Here is a 19,501-nt window from a genome sequence, read left to right on the forward strand (position 1 = left end):
ATGAGAATCATGAGGTCAAAGGAACTGGCCAAGGAGCTCAGAGACAGAATTGGGGCAAGGCACAGATCTGGCCAAGGTTACAACAGAATTTCTGCAGTATTCAAGGTTCCTAAGAGCACAGTGGCTTCCATAATCCTTAAATTGAAGAAGTTTGGGACCACCAGAAGTCTTCCTAGACTTGGCAGTCCAGCAGGGCCGGACTGGGACTAAAATTCAGCCCTGGCATTTGAAGGTACACAGGCCCACTTGTCACATGGTGACTGTATAATATCTTTGTACACTTGTAGGTTACAAGAAGTGAGGGGAGTGTAGCACGACTATATAAGATATAATTACAGCTCGGTCCTATTTATTGCTTTTAGTTGCAGTACCAAGAAAAGCCGCTACTTTACCTACATAACTGGATCTCATAGATAATGAAGGGATGAGACGACCAAAGGCTGTGGAACCCCATTCTGATGCTCCATAAACTTTGCCTACAGCCACTTTTGGTTCCGCTGCGCAGCACGAGACTCGGTGACTCTGAAGAGCGGTGACATCAGTAACGTCACCGCTCTTCAGATATTCCGGGTCTTGCGCTGAGCTCGGCGACAGTGAAGAGCGGTATTGTTACTACAGTCACCGCTCTTCAGAGTCGCTGGGTCTCACCAGGTCTGGCCTAGTAGTGGGGGTGTCTGATAGACACCTCTCCATTACTTACACCAGGGATTGATAGCAGCTGACATTACGCAGCTGACATCAACCCTAAAGATCATTACACATACCAGAATTAAATGCTCTGGCGGCTGGGAAAACCAGTGGAGTTAGCGCTATTCCCAGGCGCCGGGTGCTAACTACAACTGTCATCATGCTTGCCTGGTCTCCCTGTGAAGCATTCCTGTTGTATTTACATGCGCTGATCTCAGGCCACTAAACGAGTGTGATCGACAATACTAAAGTCGTTCGCTTGTTTCCCGGCCTCTTTACACACAACTGAGAAAGAATGAAGGGAACAGAACAATCACAATTAGATCAATCTGTCCCCATAGAGTATCATGTTATCAGCAGCACAACTACAGTTTACACCAGCGATGTGCTGCTAAGAACAAGGATTTCTGTTCCCACATAAACAATCCAATCACTCGAATAGGCAGCATTGCTCCATATAGTATAATACACTCCTCCATATAGTATAATATACTCCTCATAGTCCTTCATGTAGTAAAATACACTCCTCAGTCCTCCATATAGTATAATGCTGCGCCATTGTCATCCATGTAGTACAATTCACTTCCCATAGTATAATGCACCCCATAGTTCTTCATATAGTATAATGCATTCCCCATAGTCCTCGATACAGTATAATGCAGCCCACATATAGTATAATGATGCCACACCAGAGTATAATGCAGCCACCCCACAGAATATATTGTAGCCCCCTGAGTATAATGTAACCCCCTAGAGAATATAATGCAGCCAATGCATATATAATATATGGTTGTCCCCTCAGAGCATAATGCAGCTCCCCATAGAATATAATGTAGCCCCTCCATAGAATATAATACAGCACCCCATAGAATGTAATACAGCCCACCTCCACATAGAATATAATACAGCCCCCACAGAATATAATGTAGCCCCCATAGAATGTAATACAGCCCACCCCCATAGAATGTAATGCAGCACAGCCCCCATAGAATGTAATACAGCCCCCCCAATCCAGTTATCACTCATTGTTTTTTTTTTTTTTTTTAAATATATCACTCTCCTCGTGCCCGCGCTGCTCCCGACTCCGGTCTCAGGAGCTGTCGTCTGCCCGCCCAACACACAGCAGGTGCGCGAGGATATGACGTCATCGCGCACCCGCTGTGTCAGAGGCAGAGAGGGGAATGATGGGAGAGGGAGCAACAGCAGACGTTCTCTCCTCCATCATTGCATTCAACTGTACTGGCGTTATAGACGCCGCCGCGGCGCTGGCGGGGGGGGTGAGACAACGGCGGCGGGGGGGGGGGGGGGGGGGTTGTGGTGTAGGGGGGGGTGTTTCGGTTGGCTCTGGCGAGCGGCCCACGACTGCCACCGGCCCTTCTGGCATGGCCAGTCTGGCCCTGCCGTCCAGCTAAACTGTGCAATCGTGGGAGAAGAGCCTTGGTGAGAGAGGTAAGGAAATACCCCAAGATCACTGTGGCTGAGCTAAAGAGATGCAGTAGGGAGATAGGAGAAAGTTCCACAAAGTCAACTATCACTGCAGCCCTCCAACAGTCAGGCCTTTATGGCAGGGTGGCCCGACGGAAGCCTCTCCTCAATGCAAGACATATGAAAGCCCGCATAGAGTTTGCTAAAAAACACATGAAGGACTCCCAGACTATGAGAAATAAGATTCTCTGGTCTGATGAGATGAAGATAGACCTTTTTGGTGATAATTCTAAGCAGTATGTGTGGAGAAAAACAGGCACTGCTCATCGCCTGCCCAATACAATCCCACCAGTGAAACATGGTGGTGACAGCATCATACTATGGGGGTGTTTTTCAGCTGCAGGGACAGGATTACTGGCTGTCATTGAAGGAAACATGAATGCGGCCAAGTACAGAGATATCCTGGATAAAAACCTCTTCCAGACTGCTCTGGACCTCAGACTTGGTCGAAGGTTCACCTTCCAACAAGACAATGACCCTAAGCACACGGCTAAAATAACAAAGGAGTGGCTTCAGAACAACTCTGTGACCATTCTTGACTGGCCCAGCCAGAGCCCTGACCTAAGCCCATCTCTGGAGAGACCTGAAAATGGCTGTCCACCAACGTTCACCATCCAACCTGATGGAACTGGAGAGGATCTGCAAGGAAGAATGGCAGAGGATCCCCAAATCCAGGTGTGAAAAACTTGTTGATTATTCCCAAGACGACTCATGGCTGTACTAGCTCAAAAGGTGCTTCTACTCAATGCTGAGCAAAGGGGCTGAATACTTATGACCATGGGATATTTTAGTTTTTCTTTTTTAATAAATTTAATTTAATAAATTTAATAAATTTTAATACATTTTTTTGTTTTTTTTCAGTCAAGATGGGGTGCGGAAGTGTACATTGATGAGAAAATAATTAACTTTTTTGAATTTACTAAACAGCTGCAATGAAACAGAGTGAAAAATGTAAAGGGGTATGAATACTCGTGTGTGTGTGTGTGTGTGTGTGTGTGTGTGTGTGTTTATATACCCATCTATCTACCTATACACACACACACATTAGTTATATAGTAGTACTGTGCGGTTATCACTATACAGAATAAGTTGTCGCAGCTGTGCAGAAACCCGGGAAAGCCGAGCATCGCTCAGTGCGTGATCTGTAATCATCACTTCAGTTTCTAGTGAACAGATCTTGACATTTTCCGAAGTTGCCAAAACAGAAGGTGTCGGCGTCTTCTATTCTTATTTTTCCTGGTGAAATAGTGGATTTCGCCAACTTAAAAGTGGAAAGTTCTCAGAAAATCTGTGGATTCCATGTGGAGCATCCATGAAGTCCCCGAGATGGCGCTCGCCGAGCAGTGAGGGGTTACATCCAGGACACCATTACATCAGCACTCACATTACAACACAAGACACATTCCTTCCACATCATATAATCGTGGAGTCACTGCGCCCCCCACTCCTCCACGTGAACCCCCAAGGAGGCTGTGCAGTCCAGACGCCTCTCCTCGCTGGGGGCTCCGCTCTCCTGACCTCATTTATTAAACAAATTGTAGCAATTCTTAAAGGGCCACTACATGTAAATGGCTCTAAACTGCTTGTAAGAGATAGAGGTAGTGAGGTGCGAAGTCTGCGGAGCCACACCTGCCTTCAGTCCTTCTGGAGACGTCAGCAATGTCACAGACTAGCCGCTAGGAACTTGCTGCCGGACAACTCACGGAAGACACTGATTGAGGCAATGTATCCATAATAACCAGAATGTCCCACAGAAGTGTTCTGTGCAGCTTGTTATAAAAGGGGCTCAGCATGGAAGAACCCACAATAAACCTATAAGTGACCACCAGGGGCAGTATGAGCCCCACAAACCGTTACTAACCCTTACATGCCCTGTGCTGCTATTGTGAAACCCTCTTACTATATACAGGGGTTGGACCAAATAATGGAAACAACAAAAGTTAGTTTAATATGGTGTAGGTCCACCTTTTGCAGCGATTACAGCCTCAATTCTCCGAGGTATGGATTCATACAAGGTGTGAATTGTTTCCAAAGGAATTTTCACCCATTCTGCAGTTAAAACACCCTCCAGTTCTTTGAGCGACGATGGAGGCGGAAATCGACGTCTAACTTGAATCTCTAAAATCGACCATAAATGCTCAAGAATGTTGAGGTCTGGGGATTGTGGGGGCCAGATGAGATGCTCAACTTCATTAGAATGTTCCTCGTGCCATGCTTTAACGATTCTAGCTGTATGAATTGGTGCGTTATCCTGAAAGACGGCGTTCCCCTTCGGGAACAGGGCTTGAACCATTGGATGCACTTGGTCGCCCAAAATGCCTAAATAATCTCGGCTGTTAATTCTTCCATGAAGGGATATCATTGGCCAGGCGGATCTCCACGAAATAGCACCCCAGATCATCACAGAACCTCCGCCATGTTTTACGGTTGGGAGAAGGCAGTCTGGATGGAATGCTTCTTTCGGCTGTCTCCAAACGTACACTCGGCCGGAGGTCAGAAATAGGGTAAATGATGATTCGTCTGAGAATATCACATGTTTCCACTGCTCGATGGACCAATTCTGGAGGTTCCTACACCACTCTAAACGCTTGGAAACATTGGTCATTGAGAGCAGTGGTTTTCTAATTGCAGAGCTCTTCCGTGGAAGCCAGATTTGTGGAGCTCCCGACGAACAGTTTTCGTGGAAACTGGGTTCTGTAGGTGTTCATTGAGCTCAGCAGTGATTTTCAGAGCCGTGGTCTTGCGATCCTCTCTCACAATTCGCTTCAGAGTCCGACGGTCTCTCTCAGTCAACTTTGACTTTCGGCCAGACCTGTGCTTTGCTGCGGATGTTTTTCCTTCTCTTTCAAACGCAGTCATTACTTTGGAGACAGTACCTCTTGACACACCAAGCATTCGGGCACTTTCTGTTACACTAGCGCCTGCCATACGAGCACCAACAATTTGGCCTCTTTGAAAATCCGAGAGGTCTGCCATTGGTATCAGGTTCTCATTAATGTTCTTACAATTAAGCAAAACAAGCAATTAATTTACATACACATCACATAACACAAATAATCAACTACAAAACATTATCATATGTCACGGTTTGCAGGTTTATCACATGTTCGAAGATTATGATGCCAAAACGTTAGGTTTTCCATTATTTGGTCCAACCCCTGTATATACTCTCACAATAAATAATGTGTTTTTTTTTTTTTTAAAGGAGACTTAGGCCACCTGGGGGCGATCTTCTACTACACTTTTATTATCGCGTTTCCATTACTTTTGCCATTGGCGGCAGGGTCTGTGATGATCGTGAACTACATAGTCTGAGCAAATGTAAAAAGTCATGACATTTCTCCTTTAAAATCTCCATTGCGGAGGAAGGCGTGACTACAAGACGATGAAGAGTGCGACGCTCAAGGGTCGGACAAGTCCATACAGCTATTTCTATGGTTACCTTGACAACTATGAAAAAAAAATGAAATAAATTCCACCGTAACTAATTCATTGAGGATTGTGAGTTGTCCTCCGCCGCTCGGGGACATGCAGCCTTGTCGCACAGCGAGCGACGGCACTCTCCGCTTAATTATCGCTGTGAGAAGATACAGCCCTCCTCCACGTATGAGGCCGCGACAGCGCGCTCCGCTCGCCTTTATTCGCTCCATCCTCACGAAGAACGAAAAACTTTGATATCAACAAATGGTGTTTGCCGACTTTAGACGAGCGGCTTTCATCTCCGCAGGCCACTACCGTGATGATTACAAGATCTCTCTGGGCGCAAGGGAAATGTTTGCTTACAAGTCAAAAGTACAAAAAAAAAAAAACCCTCCTAGACCCCCTGGACTGCAGACGCGAGGAAGTAAATCGTCGCCATCACTTCACCGCAGCGTAGAATGACAGAAATTGATACAGGAAGAAAGGAAGAGCTGGATTTTCTTTTCCGACTAACTAACAGACAAAAAATGTCATCATCGGCAATTCCTGATCGCTTTCTGAAAAAAAATACATCGGAAAACTCTGCTGGGAAAACTGGAATTCATTGGCTAGAAGAAAAAAAAAAAGATCCCAACACAAGCACCATGGAAATGAGACAGGCAGAATTAATGACTTTTCCTTCATGTTACACTGGATGATGATTTCTGACTCGAAAGTTTCCATTCTGGAGAATTTCCAGTAATAAAGACTTCTCCAAACCATAGTTCTCTCAGTGCTGGCTCCAAATATCTATTTCCGCAGTGGCCACTTACATCTTATGTCACTACAAAAGATACAAAATGTAGGGGGAGGGACAGAGATCAGCGGTGACATAACTGAGAATGCCTCCTATCCATCACTAGAGATCAGCGGTGACATCACTGAGAATGCCTCCTATCCATCACTAGAGATCAGAGGTGACATCACTGAGAATGCCACCTATCCATCACTAGAGATCAGAGGTGACATCACTGAGAATGCCACCTATCCATCACTAGAGATCAGCGGTGACATCACTGAGAATGCCTCCTATCCATCACTAGAGATCAGAGGTGGCATCACTGAGAATGCCTCCTATCCATCACTAGAGATCAGAGGTGACATCACTGAGAATGCCTCCTATCCATCACTAGAGATCAGCGGTGACATCACTGAGAATGCCTCCTATCCATCACTAGAGATCAGCGGTGACATCACTGAGAATGCCTCCTATCCATCACTAGAGATCAGCGGTGACATCACTGAGAATGCCACCTATCCATCACTAGAGATCAGCGGTGACATCACTGAGAATGCCTCCTATCCATCACTAGAGATCAGAGGTGGCATCACTGAGAATGCCTCCTATCCATCACTAGAGATCAGAGGTGACATCACTGAGAATGCCTCCTATCCATCACTAGAGATCAGCGGTGACATCACTGAGAATGCCTCCTATCCATCACTAGAGATCAGCGGTGACATCACTGAGAATGCCTCCTATCCATCACTAGAGATCAGCAGTGACATCACTGAGAATGCCTCCTATCCATCACTAGAGATCAGCGGTGACATCACTGAGAATGCCTCCTATCCATCACTAGAGATCAGCGGTGACATCACTGAGAATGTCTCCTATCCATCACTAGAGATCAGAGGTGACATCACTGAGAATGCCTCCTATCCATCACTAGAGATCAGCGGTGAGATCACTGAGAATGCCACCTATCCATCACTAGAGATCAGAGGTGACATCACTGAGAATGCCTCCTATCCATCACTAGAGATCAGCGGTGACATCACTGAGAATGCCTCCTATCCATCACTAGAGATCAGCGGTGACATCACTGAGAATGCCTCCTATCCATCACTAGAGATCAGCGGTGACATCACTGAGAATGCCTCCTATCCATCACTAGAGATCAGAGGTGACATCACGGAGAATGCCTCCTATCCATCAACATCAGCGGTGACATCACTGAGAATGCCTACTATCCATCACTAGAGATCAGCGGTGACTCCACTGAGAATGCCTCCTATCCATCACTAGAGATCAGCGGTGACTCCACTGAGAATGCCTCCTATCCATCACTAGAGATCAGCGGTGACATCACTGAGAATGCCTCCTATCCATCACTAGAGATCAGCGGTGACATCACTGAGAATGCCTCCTATCCATCACTAGAGATCAGCGGTGACATCACTGAGAATGCCTCCTATCCATCACTAGAGATCAGCGGTGACATCACTGAGAATGCCTCCTATCCATCACTAGAGATCAGAGGTGACATCACTGAGAATGCCTCCTATCCATCACTAGAGATCAGAGGTGACATCACTGAGAATGCCTCCTATCCATCACTAGAGATCAGCGGTGACATCACTGAGAATGCCTCCTATCCATCACTAGAGATCAGCAGTGACATCACTGAGAATGCCTCCTATCCATCACTAGAGATCAGCGGTGACATCACTGAGAATGCCTCCTATCCATCACTAGAGATCAGCGGTGACATCACTGAGAATGTCTCCTATCCATCACTAGAGATCAGAGGTGACATCACTGAGAATGCCTCCTATCCATCACTAGAGATCAGCGGTGAGATCACTGAGAATGCCACCTATCCATCACTAGAGATCAGAGGTGACATCACTGAGAATGCCTCCTATCCATCACTAGAGATCAGCGGTGACATCACTGAGAATGCCTCCTATCCATCACTAGAGATCAGCGGTGACATCACTGAGAATGCCTCCTATCCATCACTAGAGATCAGCGGTGACATCACTGAGAATGCCTCCTATCCATCACTAGAGATCAGAGGTGACATCACGGAGAATGCCTCCTATCCATCAACATCAGCGGTGACATCACTGAGAATGCCTACTATCCATCACTAGAGATCAGCGGTGACTCCACTGAGAATGCCTCCTATCCATCACTAGAGATCAGCGGTGACTCCACTGAGAATGCCTCCTATCCATCACTAGAGATCAGCGGTGACATCACTGAGAATGCCTCCTATCCATCACTAGAGATCAGCGGTGACATCACTGAGAATGCCTCCTATCCATCACTAGAGATCAGCGGTGACATCACTGAGAATGCCTCCTATCCATCACTAGAGATCAGTGGTGACATCACTGAGAATGCCTCCTATCCATCACTAGAGATCAGAGGTGACATCACTGAGAATGCCTCCTATCCATCACTAGAGATCAGAGGTGACATCACTGAGAATGCCTCCTATCCATCACTAGAGATCAGCGGTGACATCACTGAGAATGCCTCCTATCCATCAATAGAGATCAGCGGTGACATCACTGAGAATGCCTCCTATCCATCACTAGAGATCAGCGGTGACATCACTGAGAATGCCTCCTATCCATCACTAGAGATCAGTGGTGACATCACTGAGAATGCCTCCTATCCATCACTAGAGATCAGAGGTGACATCACTGAGAATGCCTCCTATCCATCACTAGAGATCAGAGGTGACATCACTGAGAATGCCTCCTATCCATCACTAGAGATCAGCGGTGACATCACTGAGAATGCCTCCTATCCATCACTAGAGATCAGAGGTGACATCACTGAGAATGCCTCCTATCCATCACTAGAGATCAGCGGTGACATCACTGAGAATGCCTCCTATCCATCAATAGAGATCAGCGGTGACATCACTGAGAATGCCTCCTATCCATCACTAGAGATCAGCGGTGACATCACTGAGAATGCCTCCTATCCATCACTAGAGACCAGCGGTGACATCACTGAGAATGCCTCCTATCCATCACTAGAGATCAGTGGTGACATCACTGAGAATGCCTCCTATCCATCACTAGAGATCAGAGGTGACATCACTGAGAATGCCTCCTATCCATCACTAGAGATCAGAGGTGACATCACTGAGAATGCCTCCTATCCATCACTAGAGATCAGCGGTGACATCACTGAGAATGCCTCCTATCCATCACTAGAGATCAGAGGTGACATCACTGAGAATGCCTCCTATCCATCACTAGAGATCAGCGGTGACATCACTGAGAATGCCTCCTATCCATCACTAGAGATCAGCGGTGACATCACTGAGAATGCCTCCTATCCATCACTAGAGATCAGCGGTGACATCACTGAGAATGCCTCCTATCCATCACTAGAGATCAGCGGTGACATCACTGAGAATGCCTCCTATCCATCACTAGAGATCAGTGGTGACATCACTGAGAATGCCTCCTATCCATCACTAGAGATCAGAGGTGACATCACTGAGAATGCCGCCTATCCATCACTAGAGATCAGTGGTGACATCACTGAGAATGCCTCCTATCCATCACTAGAGATCAGAGGTGACATCACTGAGAATGCCTCCTATCCATCACTAGAGATCAGAGGTGACATCACTGAGAATGCCTCCTATCCATCACTAGAGATCAGCGGTGACATCACTGAGAATGCCTCCTATCCATCAATAGAGATCAGCGGTGACATCACTGAGAATGCCTCCTATCCATCACTAGAGATCAGCGGTGACATCACTGAGAATGCCTCCTATCCATCACTAGAGATCAGAGGTGACATCACTGAGAATGCCTCCTATCCATCACTAGAGATCAGAGGTGACATCACTGAGAATGCCTCCTATCCATCACTAGAGATCAGCGGTGACATCACTGAGAATGCCTCCTATCCATCACTAGAGATCAGAGGTGACATCACTGAGAATGCCTCCTATCCATCACTAGAGATCAGCGGTGACATCACTGAGAATGCCTCCTATCCATCACTAGAGATCAGCGGTGACATCACTGAGAATGCCTCCTATCCATCACTAGAGACCAGCGGTGACATCACTGAGAATGCCTCCTATCCATCACTAGAGATCAGCGGTGACATCACTGAGAATGCCTCCTATCCATCACTAGAGATCAGAGGTGACATCACTGAGAATGCCTCCTATCCATCACTAGAGATCAGAGGTGACATCACTGAGAATGCCTCCTATCCATCACTAGAGATCAGCGGTGACATCACTGAGAATGCCTCCTATCCATCACTAGAGATCAGAGGTGACATCACTGAGAATGCCTCCTATCCATCACTAGAGATCAGCGGTGACATCACTGAGAATGCCTCCTATCCATCACTAGAGATCAGCGGTGACATCACTGAGAATGCCTCCTATCCATCACTAGAGATCAGCGGTGACATCACTGAGAATGCCTCCTATCCATCACTAGAGATCAGCGGTGACATCACTGAGAATGCCTCCTATCCATCACTAGAGATCAGCGGTGACATCACTGAGAATGCCTCCTATCCATCACTAGAGATCAGAGGTGACATCACTGAGAATGCCGCCTATCCATCACTAGAGATCAGTGGTGATATCACTGAGAATGCCTCCTATCCATCACTAGAGATCAGAGGTGACATCACTGAGAATGCCTCCTATCCATCACTAGAGATCAGAGGTGACATCACTGAGAATGCCTCCTATCCATCACTAGAGATCAGCGGTGACATCACTGAGAATGCCTCCTATCCATCACTAGAGATCAGCGGTGACATCACTGAGAATGCCTCCTATCCATCACTAGAGATCAGCGGTGACATCACTGAGAATGCCTCCTATCCATCACTAGAGATCAGAGGTGACATCACTGAGAATGCCGCCTATCCATCACTAGAGATCAGTGGTGACATCACTGAGAATGCCTCCTATCCATCACTAGAGATCAGAGGTGACATCACTGAGAATGCCTCCCATCCATCAGGAGTATATTTTCAGACCCTGTGTAGACACCAGTCCTGCAGTTATATACTCTGGAGGGCTGAGGTGTATACTAACTACTCAGTGACTCAGCTGGGTGTAGTGTGACAACCTGCAGAACAAGTTCATCACCTTGGCAACAAACGACTCAATCGTCATGGACACAATATCAACAGAGAAGCAATCCGTGGTCCCTGCCCCATTCCTGGAATCGGCGCTGATGGTCTTATCCTGCAAGACTAAAAATGAAAGTAAAGCAAGATGGAAATGAGAATAGAAGCGCTGAGTCTGTGGAGATGGGATCAGTCCTCAGGTCATGTGACCACGGCTAGAAAAGAATCAAGATGTGAAGGAAACTAATCAGTAAATATTTATGGTAAAGAACACGATACACGACTGGTACATTGTATCCCATACAGTCACCAGGGGGCGGCCAAAGTGGGATAAAGCCACCGAACATCATGCTAGGGTCACCTGGAGGGGCCACATGGCTGCCAGGCTCGGATCTGACCTTGTATATCTGCACCTGGACGAGCAGAGTGATGGCCAACACCAATGTCGCCTCAATCACCCAGCTTTCCTAAAGCAAAGATCAGAAACCTGTGACATGCCAGTTGTGAAACTAAGACTATGTCCACACATTGTGTTTTTACAGCATTTTTGTATGCAAATTTTAAGCTGCGGTTTAAAGAACCAGCAGAGTCTGTGAGATGTCCGAAATCCCACGCACTGGATTTATTTTCCTGACTGATTTGGAAAACTGCTGCATGTAACTTTCAGAGTATTTGCAGCGTTTTTTCACTCATAGAAAACAATGGGTAAGTGCAAAAACGCAGCCAAAAAAAGAAGCAGGTATCAGTTTTTGCTGCAAAAATCTCTAGAAAGTTGCGCTATGATTTTGGGGGTGGGGGAACAAAACTTTATCAGCATGCACAAAATAAAGGTACCTTCACACTGAACGATATCGCTAGCGATCCGTGACGTTGCAGCGTCCTGGCTAGCGATATCGTTCAGTTTGACACGTAGCAGCAATCAGGATCCTGCTGTGACATCGTTGGTCGGAGCAGAAAGTCCAGAACTTTATTTTGTCGCTGGACTCCCGCAGACATCGCTGAATCGGCGTGTGTGACACCGATTCAGCGAGGTCTTCACTGGTAATCAGGGTAAATATCGGGTTACCAAGCGCAGGGCCGGCCGGAAAGCAGAGCACAGCGGTGACGTCACCGCTGTGCTTTCCGGCTGGCGCTCAGTCAGTGCAGGAAAGCACAGCGCCGGGGGACAGACACCGGAATGTAGGTACTGTATGTAGTGTTTGTTTTTTTTAACGTTTACGCTAGTAACCAGGGTAAACATCGGGTTACTAAGCGCGGCCCTGCGCTTAGTAACCCGATGTTTACCCTGGTTACCAGGGGACTTCGCATCGTTGGTCGCTGGAGAGCTGTGACAGCTCTCCAGCGACCACACAGCGACGCTGCAGCGATCTGGATCGTTGTCTAGATCGCTGCAGCGTCGCTAAATGTGACGCTACCTTAACAAAAAAGTAACAAAACCTGCTTTTTCTGTAGTAACTTCAAGCAGGTTTTGCCTGAAGTAAAAACACCGCAAAAACACAATGTGTGAACATAGCCACAGGAAATTATGGCATGCTGGGAGTTTTAAACTACAACTCCCAGCATGCCCTAATAGCCTAACAACAACTGGAGGGCTGAACATGTGTGATCCCTGTATCAAGCCGTTTTGCTGTCACCCAGCTTTCCCAGCAGCAGATCAGCGATTTTATGGTCCGATTATCCTTTTCATCAGAACTTTCAAAAAGTGAAAGTAATAGTTCTGGGCCCGGAGGAAGGATCCTGGAGGAGAGGAAGGGGCTATCTACATGCTTTGTCAGAGCCCTTAGACGGACATGCTTTACACGCAGGGCAGCATCGATTTTTCTTTTGCCTGTATAGTTCCATTTCCAGGACTCCCTATTAAAAGAGCCGACGCGTTTTCAGCCTTGTAGCAATAAGTGCTATTGCAGCCGGGTCACTGATCAGCCAGACAATATGCAGTCACCTCGCACAAAAAGGTGAATGGCGGATGAAAGACATCCCCCCCAACAATCTGCTCAGGCAGCCTGGGACGATCGTTTAGCAAGAGCGTGGCCTCCGCTTCTACTCCTCACTAGAGGCGCGATGCTGATCGCTTGTGACAAGAGGTATTTGTAATAGCGGCTCCGTGAAAGGCATACAGCCATCTATTGTGTGGGCAGGAAGGGAAGGGGCACTCTTATTGTCAGCGGCTAACCAAAAAAAACAGCGTCTACATTCATGACCTCCTTTCCTCTCTGCTAATGGAAAGCGAATTACGGGCATCGGGACCGGACCAGTGGGTTCACAAAGTGATATATACATGTATGTGGCTGCATCTATCTACAACGTGTTACTTCATCTCCTCCAGGAAATCTCATGCCAAGAAGGGGGATGAAAAATCTGCACAAAATAAGAGACAAGACTGCAAAATGCCCCAGAAAAAAAAAAGTCACCTGGGAAAGATGGTGAGGACCTCTCGGGACTTACCAAGAGCAGATCTAAATGACCATATTCTCCAGCAGAGGACGGCTGTAGGACCAGTAAGTTTGGAGTGTAATGTCAATATGAGGGGGGTGCATTCTGCCAGGGTGGCACTCCGTAAAACGACCGGGCTGGTAAAAGGTCTGAGCAGCAGGAACAGTCATCGCTGATGTACTTAAAATTGTATTAGTGATCTGGTATCGGAGGCCTCCGCGGGGACCTGTCTCATTCCCAGCGCTCGCCCACTTAACGTGCGGTGTGATCGATAGAGCACCAGGCGGAGGGATAACGCTGCGCGTATCATCTGCAGCCGCTGTCAGGAGGAATACGACAAGATAAACCCTGACGAGCCATCATACCCACTATAAATAGACGCCTTCCCAAGGTCAGCGCACAGAACTTATTGGATAAATAGCAGCAGAGTCAGAAGTACCAACGGCGAGGAAACAGTCAGCGGCATCACAACACCCACAATTGTGAAGAAAATCCTGACTACACAGCATGTCCTTAAATCTGGCATCAACCGGAGAAGTGATAATGAAGGGTTCAAAGTAAAAATGCAAAGCCGAAGATCTGACACCTCAAGTCCATTATATAGAACAGTGAATATACTGGAACTGACAAATACCAGAGGCTATCACATATGGAGCACAGGATACACAACTGTCACCACTGAGTAAATCACTTATGTATTATACCCCAGAGCTGCACTCACTATTCTGCTGGTGCAGTCAATGTGTACATACATTATATTACTGATCCTGAGTTACATCCTGTATTATACTCCAGAGCTGCACTCACTATTCTGCTGGTGCAGTCACTGTGTACATACATTACATTACTGATCCTGAGTTACATCCTGTATTATACTCCACAGCTGCACTCACTATTCTGCTGGTGCAGTCACTGTGTACATGCATTACATTACTGATCCTGAGTTACATCCTGTATTATACTCCACAGCTGCACTCACTATTCTGCTGGTGAAGTCACTGTGTAGATGCATTACATTACTGATCCTGAGTTACATCCTGTATTATACTCCAGAGCTGCACTCACTATTCTGCTGGTGCAGTCACTGTGTACATACATTACTGATCCTTTACTGACCCCGAGTTACCTCCTGTATTATATTCTATTGGGAGATTTCAGCTCTGGATGCGGGGTAATATTAACTATACATGGCCAGCTGTGAGTTCACAGCCTTCAGCTTCATCCCTGCGCTTCTGATCTTCATGTAATCGGGTCCTGGTGCTTCATGGCCATGTGTAGATCAGGAGGGTCTCTGTACAAGGTGGGGGAGGGGCTGTAACTGTAGGGACATGACCAGGGGGCAGGCGATGCCAGAGTGACATCTTTCAACAGCTGAGAAGGAGGGCAGAAGACAAACCGGTTTTGCCCTTTGCATGTCCAGGCAGGAGAGATTCACATCTGGTAAAGTCTGAATTACTTACCCCTCCTTCCTCTGCGCCCCACGCAGGTCACATGACCCATGCGTAGCCCCCCAGGCTGTGTAAGGTAGCCATCACCCAGCTTCCCCAGGCTGAGATCAGACGGGAGACTGGTAGCACGCACAAGTTGCTAGGAATTGGCTTTTAGCGCTGCCTACGGGCAAGCCAATGACAAATGCAGTGATTTTCGACACTCCCTCCGCCGCTGGCTGCGAGATCATTACTTCTAAATTAGTGAATTAAAAACAAGAAGGTTTCATCCGAGCGGCAGCCACTGACGAGGAATTTGGCCTCGTGACAACTATTTCAGGACAAGAGAAAATAAGAGGCCTATATTGGTTGGCACGGCGCTCGCTTCACGGCCGGCGGTTGGGACTTGGTTCCTTTTGGTCACTTTGCTCCTTTAAACCAACGTCCCAACAGCCGAAGATATAGACTCGCACGATCCTAAGGAGGCGGCTCCCCAATGATTACACTGGTGTATGAGCACAGCCAGACTACACTGGGATTGTGTAGTCTGTAACCACGGAGACACAATGCTTCATAGGAGCTGTGTACACAAAACAAGAAAGTTATAACCAAGACCATTTACAAAGTTTCTCCACTTAGCATTTCCCGAGCACAGAACTGTCTGTGTGTCAATTATAGCTGCTGCAGTCCTGATACAACCACGGCCAAGAGACCCCGATCAGCTGTCCAACACCACAAGGTACAGGGCGAGTATCACTTATTATCAATAATGAATAATAATCCGGAGGAGCCTGACCATCTCAAGGGCATAGGGGGTCCCAAATATTTTCTGAAGGTAGAGGACAGAAAGAAGGATCAGACATGTTGTAAGCTAGTAGGTCTGATCCCTGATCCTTTGTTTTGAGGGGGATAATCTGCCACTAGAAGAGGAAAGAAGGGTCCGTACAAGAGGACAAAGGGGTCTGCAGTCTAGACTGTGGGTTAGGACAGAGGGGTCTGGAAATGAGAAAGCCAGAAACTCAAGGAGAGAACAGAATCCATGGGTGGGACAGTGGGGTCTGGTGGGTGGTCAGGATGGGTTAGACGGGTCTATAGGGTGGGACAGAGGAGGGTGCAGAGACAAAATAATTATCTGTAAGGAAGAAGAGTAAAATCTATGGATCGGGCAGAAGGGTCTGGAGGTGGGGACAGAAGGGTCTGGAGGTGGGGACAGAAATGTCCTATCTGCTTGCATACGAAGGAGTCTGTAGGAAAAGCCATGTAAATGTTAGATCGCCTTCAGGAAAAAAGAAAAAAAAAAAGTCGCAAGCCTAATCTGTCAGCCGAGCTGGTAAGGGTTAAGGCTCCGACACGCCGGACGAGGGCATCAGATTGCAGGTAATCGCTGTCTACACACCTAGCATTTACACAGCGGCGTGCTTTCACCCCGTAATTTGCGGCCACACCTCACAGTTGCTATGGCAACCAAACTGCGCCACTAAACTTTATCCTGTTTGGTTAGGAGGTGGGGGCGGACGCTTCGTACTCCTGACAGTTACCAGGACCCAGCACAATGGGCCAGCAGGACCGGATGGCCCTCTACTTCTTTGTTATAATCTGACAACTCCAGCTGCACTGACAACCCCAAAAAGTGGCAGTGTAAAGTGAACAGTGTACCCAGACGTCGAATATCCCCCACTCTGCCCGTTAACTACACGTGAATGCGAGGAGCGACACCACAGTCGTTTTACAGTCCCTATAAACATCTGCAGCCTCAGTATTTATGTGCACTATGAAGCAGCAGCTCCTCAGCGCCGGTGACAGAGGCGGCTCAGAGATGAGGGGCCCTACATACATGGAAGGCCGGAGAGGGGATTTCACTCCACATTTATTCTACCTGCTCACATATATCAAGCGCGATACAAAGTCTACGAGATAGTTGGAGAAGATAGAAGGAGGAGATCCGCCATGACAGCAGCTGCAGGCTCCATCCCCGGAGCGGAGGGCACAGGACGGGCGCTTATCTTACCTTGAAGCAACGCTCCGTTTTTCTTGAAGAAGCTGCTTCCAGGCCACAGAGGAGGGACCGATGTGCTGCGGAGAGAGGAGAAACAAGGTGTCAGTACCCGGCAGACTCTCGCCAACATTACTAATGACTGGGGCACCTTCTCTTGGATGGAGACTGCTTTTGGCTGCCCTTGAATACAGCACAGAGCGCTGCCTCTAGTGGATACACTGTACCAGGAAAGCTCATTGTGCAGTAGTTAAAGGCAACGGACAATCTAAGGCCGTGTTCTTACAATGACGTTTTTCTTTGCAAAAAGTTCTGCAGCTTGGTTAGAAGCGATCAGTCTCATGATGGGCAGAGCTCGCCGCTCGTCTCCTCGTGGGGGGCGGCGATTTACACACGTGTCTGGGCGCTGACTACTTTCGGACATTGTCATTGCTCTTTGTGTGTGTGTTACGACCCCAGAAGTGGGGACTATCAGGAGTCACAATGGTTGCCGGACGCAGTCCCTCCCCAGCACACTTCAGGAGAATGGAGAAGTGATGAGAGACTCAAGAGTCCGTTCACGTCAAGACATCAGCCAACAAAGGGAACCCGGACCCACACAAAGGCGTCTAATGCGGGGTCCGCATCACCAGGAGAACAAATGACTCCGCTACTCACCAATTCATCAGGTCTAGTCTCCTACTTGTTACGGTACATTGTAGCAGGCTGTGGCTCAGTGATAACTTTTCCCCACGATAGTAAATGGGTGTCAGACTCAACCTCTTTGGGAGATCAAGTCAATCATGACGGGAGGGTTCCTTTAAATATTAGGCCCGGATTACATTATGTAAACTGACACCCTGTATTCCAACCACAGTTCTGCTCTTAAAGGGGTTCTCCACCCTGGTACAATTAATTTTTTCACTGAAATATACACAATTGGGGATAAAAGTGGTTTTTGTAATTTTTTTTCCTTGAGAATTTTGCAGTGTTCGCTTCTATAGTCTTAGTGGTGCGCGCCATTGTTATGCCACATGGGCCCTGCAGACGATCAGTGGTCTCTTTTGGATGAATGTTGGGGAAGCAGAAAAATTAAAAGCGCCGCACCCTAAAGTGGCCATGGATTGGGAAACTTGGCAATGAGGAGGATGGAACGGCGCTGCTGAAGGGGAAGGGGGGGGGGGTGGGGGGGTAGTATTTACTTTTTCAACTTAATATAAAAAAAGGGAATGTCCAGGGAGTGGATGATCCCTATAGTGTTGATTTTGTGGTGTATTATCACATGAACTTGCACACAGGTCGGATGCTACACACAAAAAACCCGGACTCTTCCCAGCGCGACACAACATCTCCATCTTCTCCCGACTCGGTTTATGTTTATAGAGGTCTCGCCTCTCTATGTGGTTTCCACAGCTCTCCCCTAATGAGGCCATTTAACTAAACGACGTGATTAAAGAGGCCGCCTCGTTACCAGAGACAAATGGAAGTCTGGAAACTTCTGTCTCTGTGGTCGGCACTAGACCTATAAAAAGGGGTCGTATTGTCAGAAGCGCGAGCTGGCGTGAGGGCTGTTTATTAGCTGGGATTTATGGAAGACCTCAGAGGGATGGGGGACGACGGTGGAGCTATGGAAAAACATCTGTGTGCCGAGCACCTGATGATCCAGCACTTTGGGTCCCTTTGATGCGGATTTTATTAAGGTCACTGGCCCTTTAAATAAAGTATCACCTGCACATACAGTGATGTCTGTGAGAACGATTACATTTTAATGCAGTAAACAAGAAGGAAGCGGCGAACCGCAAACTGCCATGTCTGTACCGACTACCGTGAAGCCGGGGTTATGAATTCTTTACACGGGAAGTCGGCTTCTGAGCAATGTAACGAGACGATGCTGCCGTCTACCTGTGGAATAAATAAGCGGTGCGTTTCCGCAGGACGTAACGCGGAGCTTGGCGCTGCCGCGTATCAGCCCGTCTGCTGCCAGTAACCAGGAGCCGTGTTTGTGCCGCAGCTGCCAGACTCCGGTCGGACCGAGGAGTTTTCTATGTTACATTCACAGCGACTGTCAAAACAAGAGGAGCGGCGTCTGCGGTGGCGAATGGAGAAATTAGCTTGTTGCTTAGCGACAGTCAACATTGCTGAGTGCAGGCGTCTGGATCGCCACGGGCCATC

General features: G+C 47.6%; 1 protein-coding gene across 9 annotated transcripts in view; it reads right to left on the reverse strand.

The window, feature by feature from the left end:
• FOXN3 (forkhead box N3) overlaps window positions 1-19,501 on the reverse strand; it is a 163,087-nt gene that overhangs the window by 16,120 nt on the left and 127,466 nt on the right. For all 9 annotated transcript variants that reach the window (XM_069736584.1, XM_069736536.1, XM_069736577.1 and 6 more), the window contains one exon: window positions 17,366-17,430. In XM_069736584.1, the coding sequence (XP_069592685.1) occupies window positions 17,366-17,430 (65 nt within the window). The remainder of the gene's footprint in view (window positions 1-17,365; window positions 17,431-19,501) is intronic.

This window comes from Ranitomeya imitator, chromosome 1, assembly GCF_032444005.1.
Source record: "Ranitomeya imitator isolate aRanImi1 chromosome 1, aRanImi1.pri, whole genome shotgun sequence".
NCBI lineage: Eukaryota > Metazoa > Chordata > Amphibia > Anura > Dendrobatidae > Ranitomeya > Ranitomeya imitator.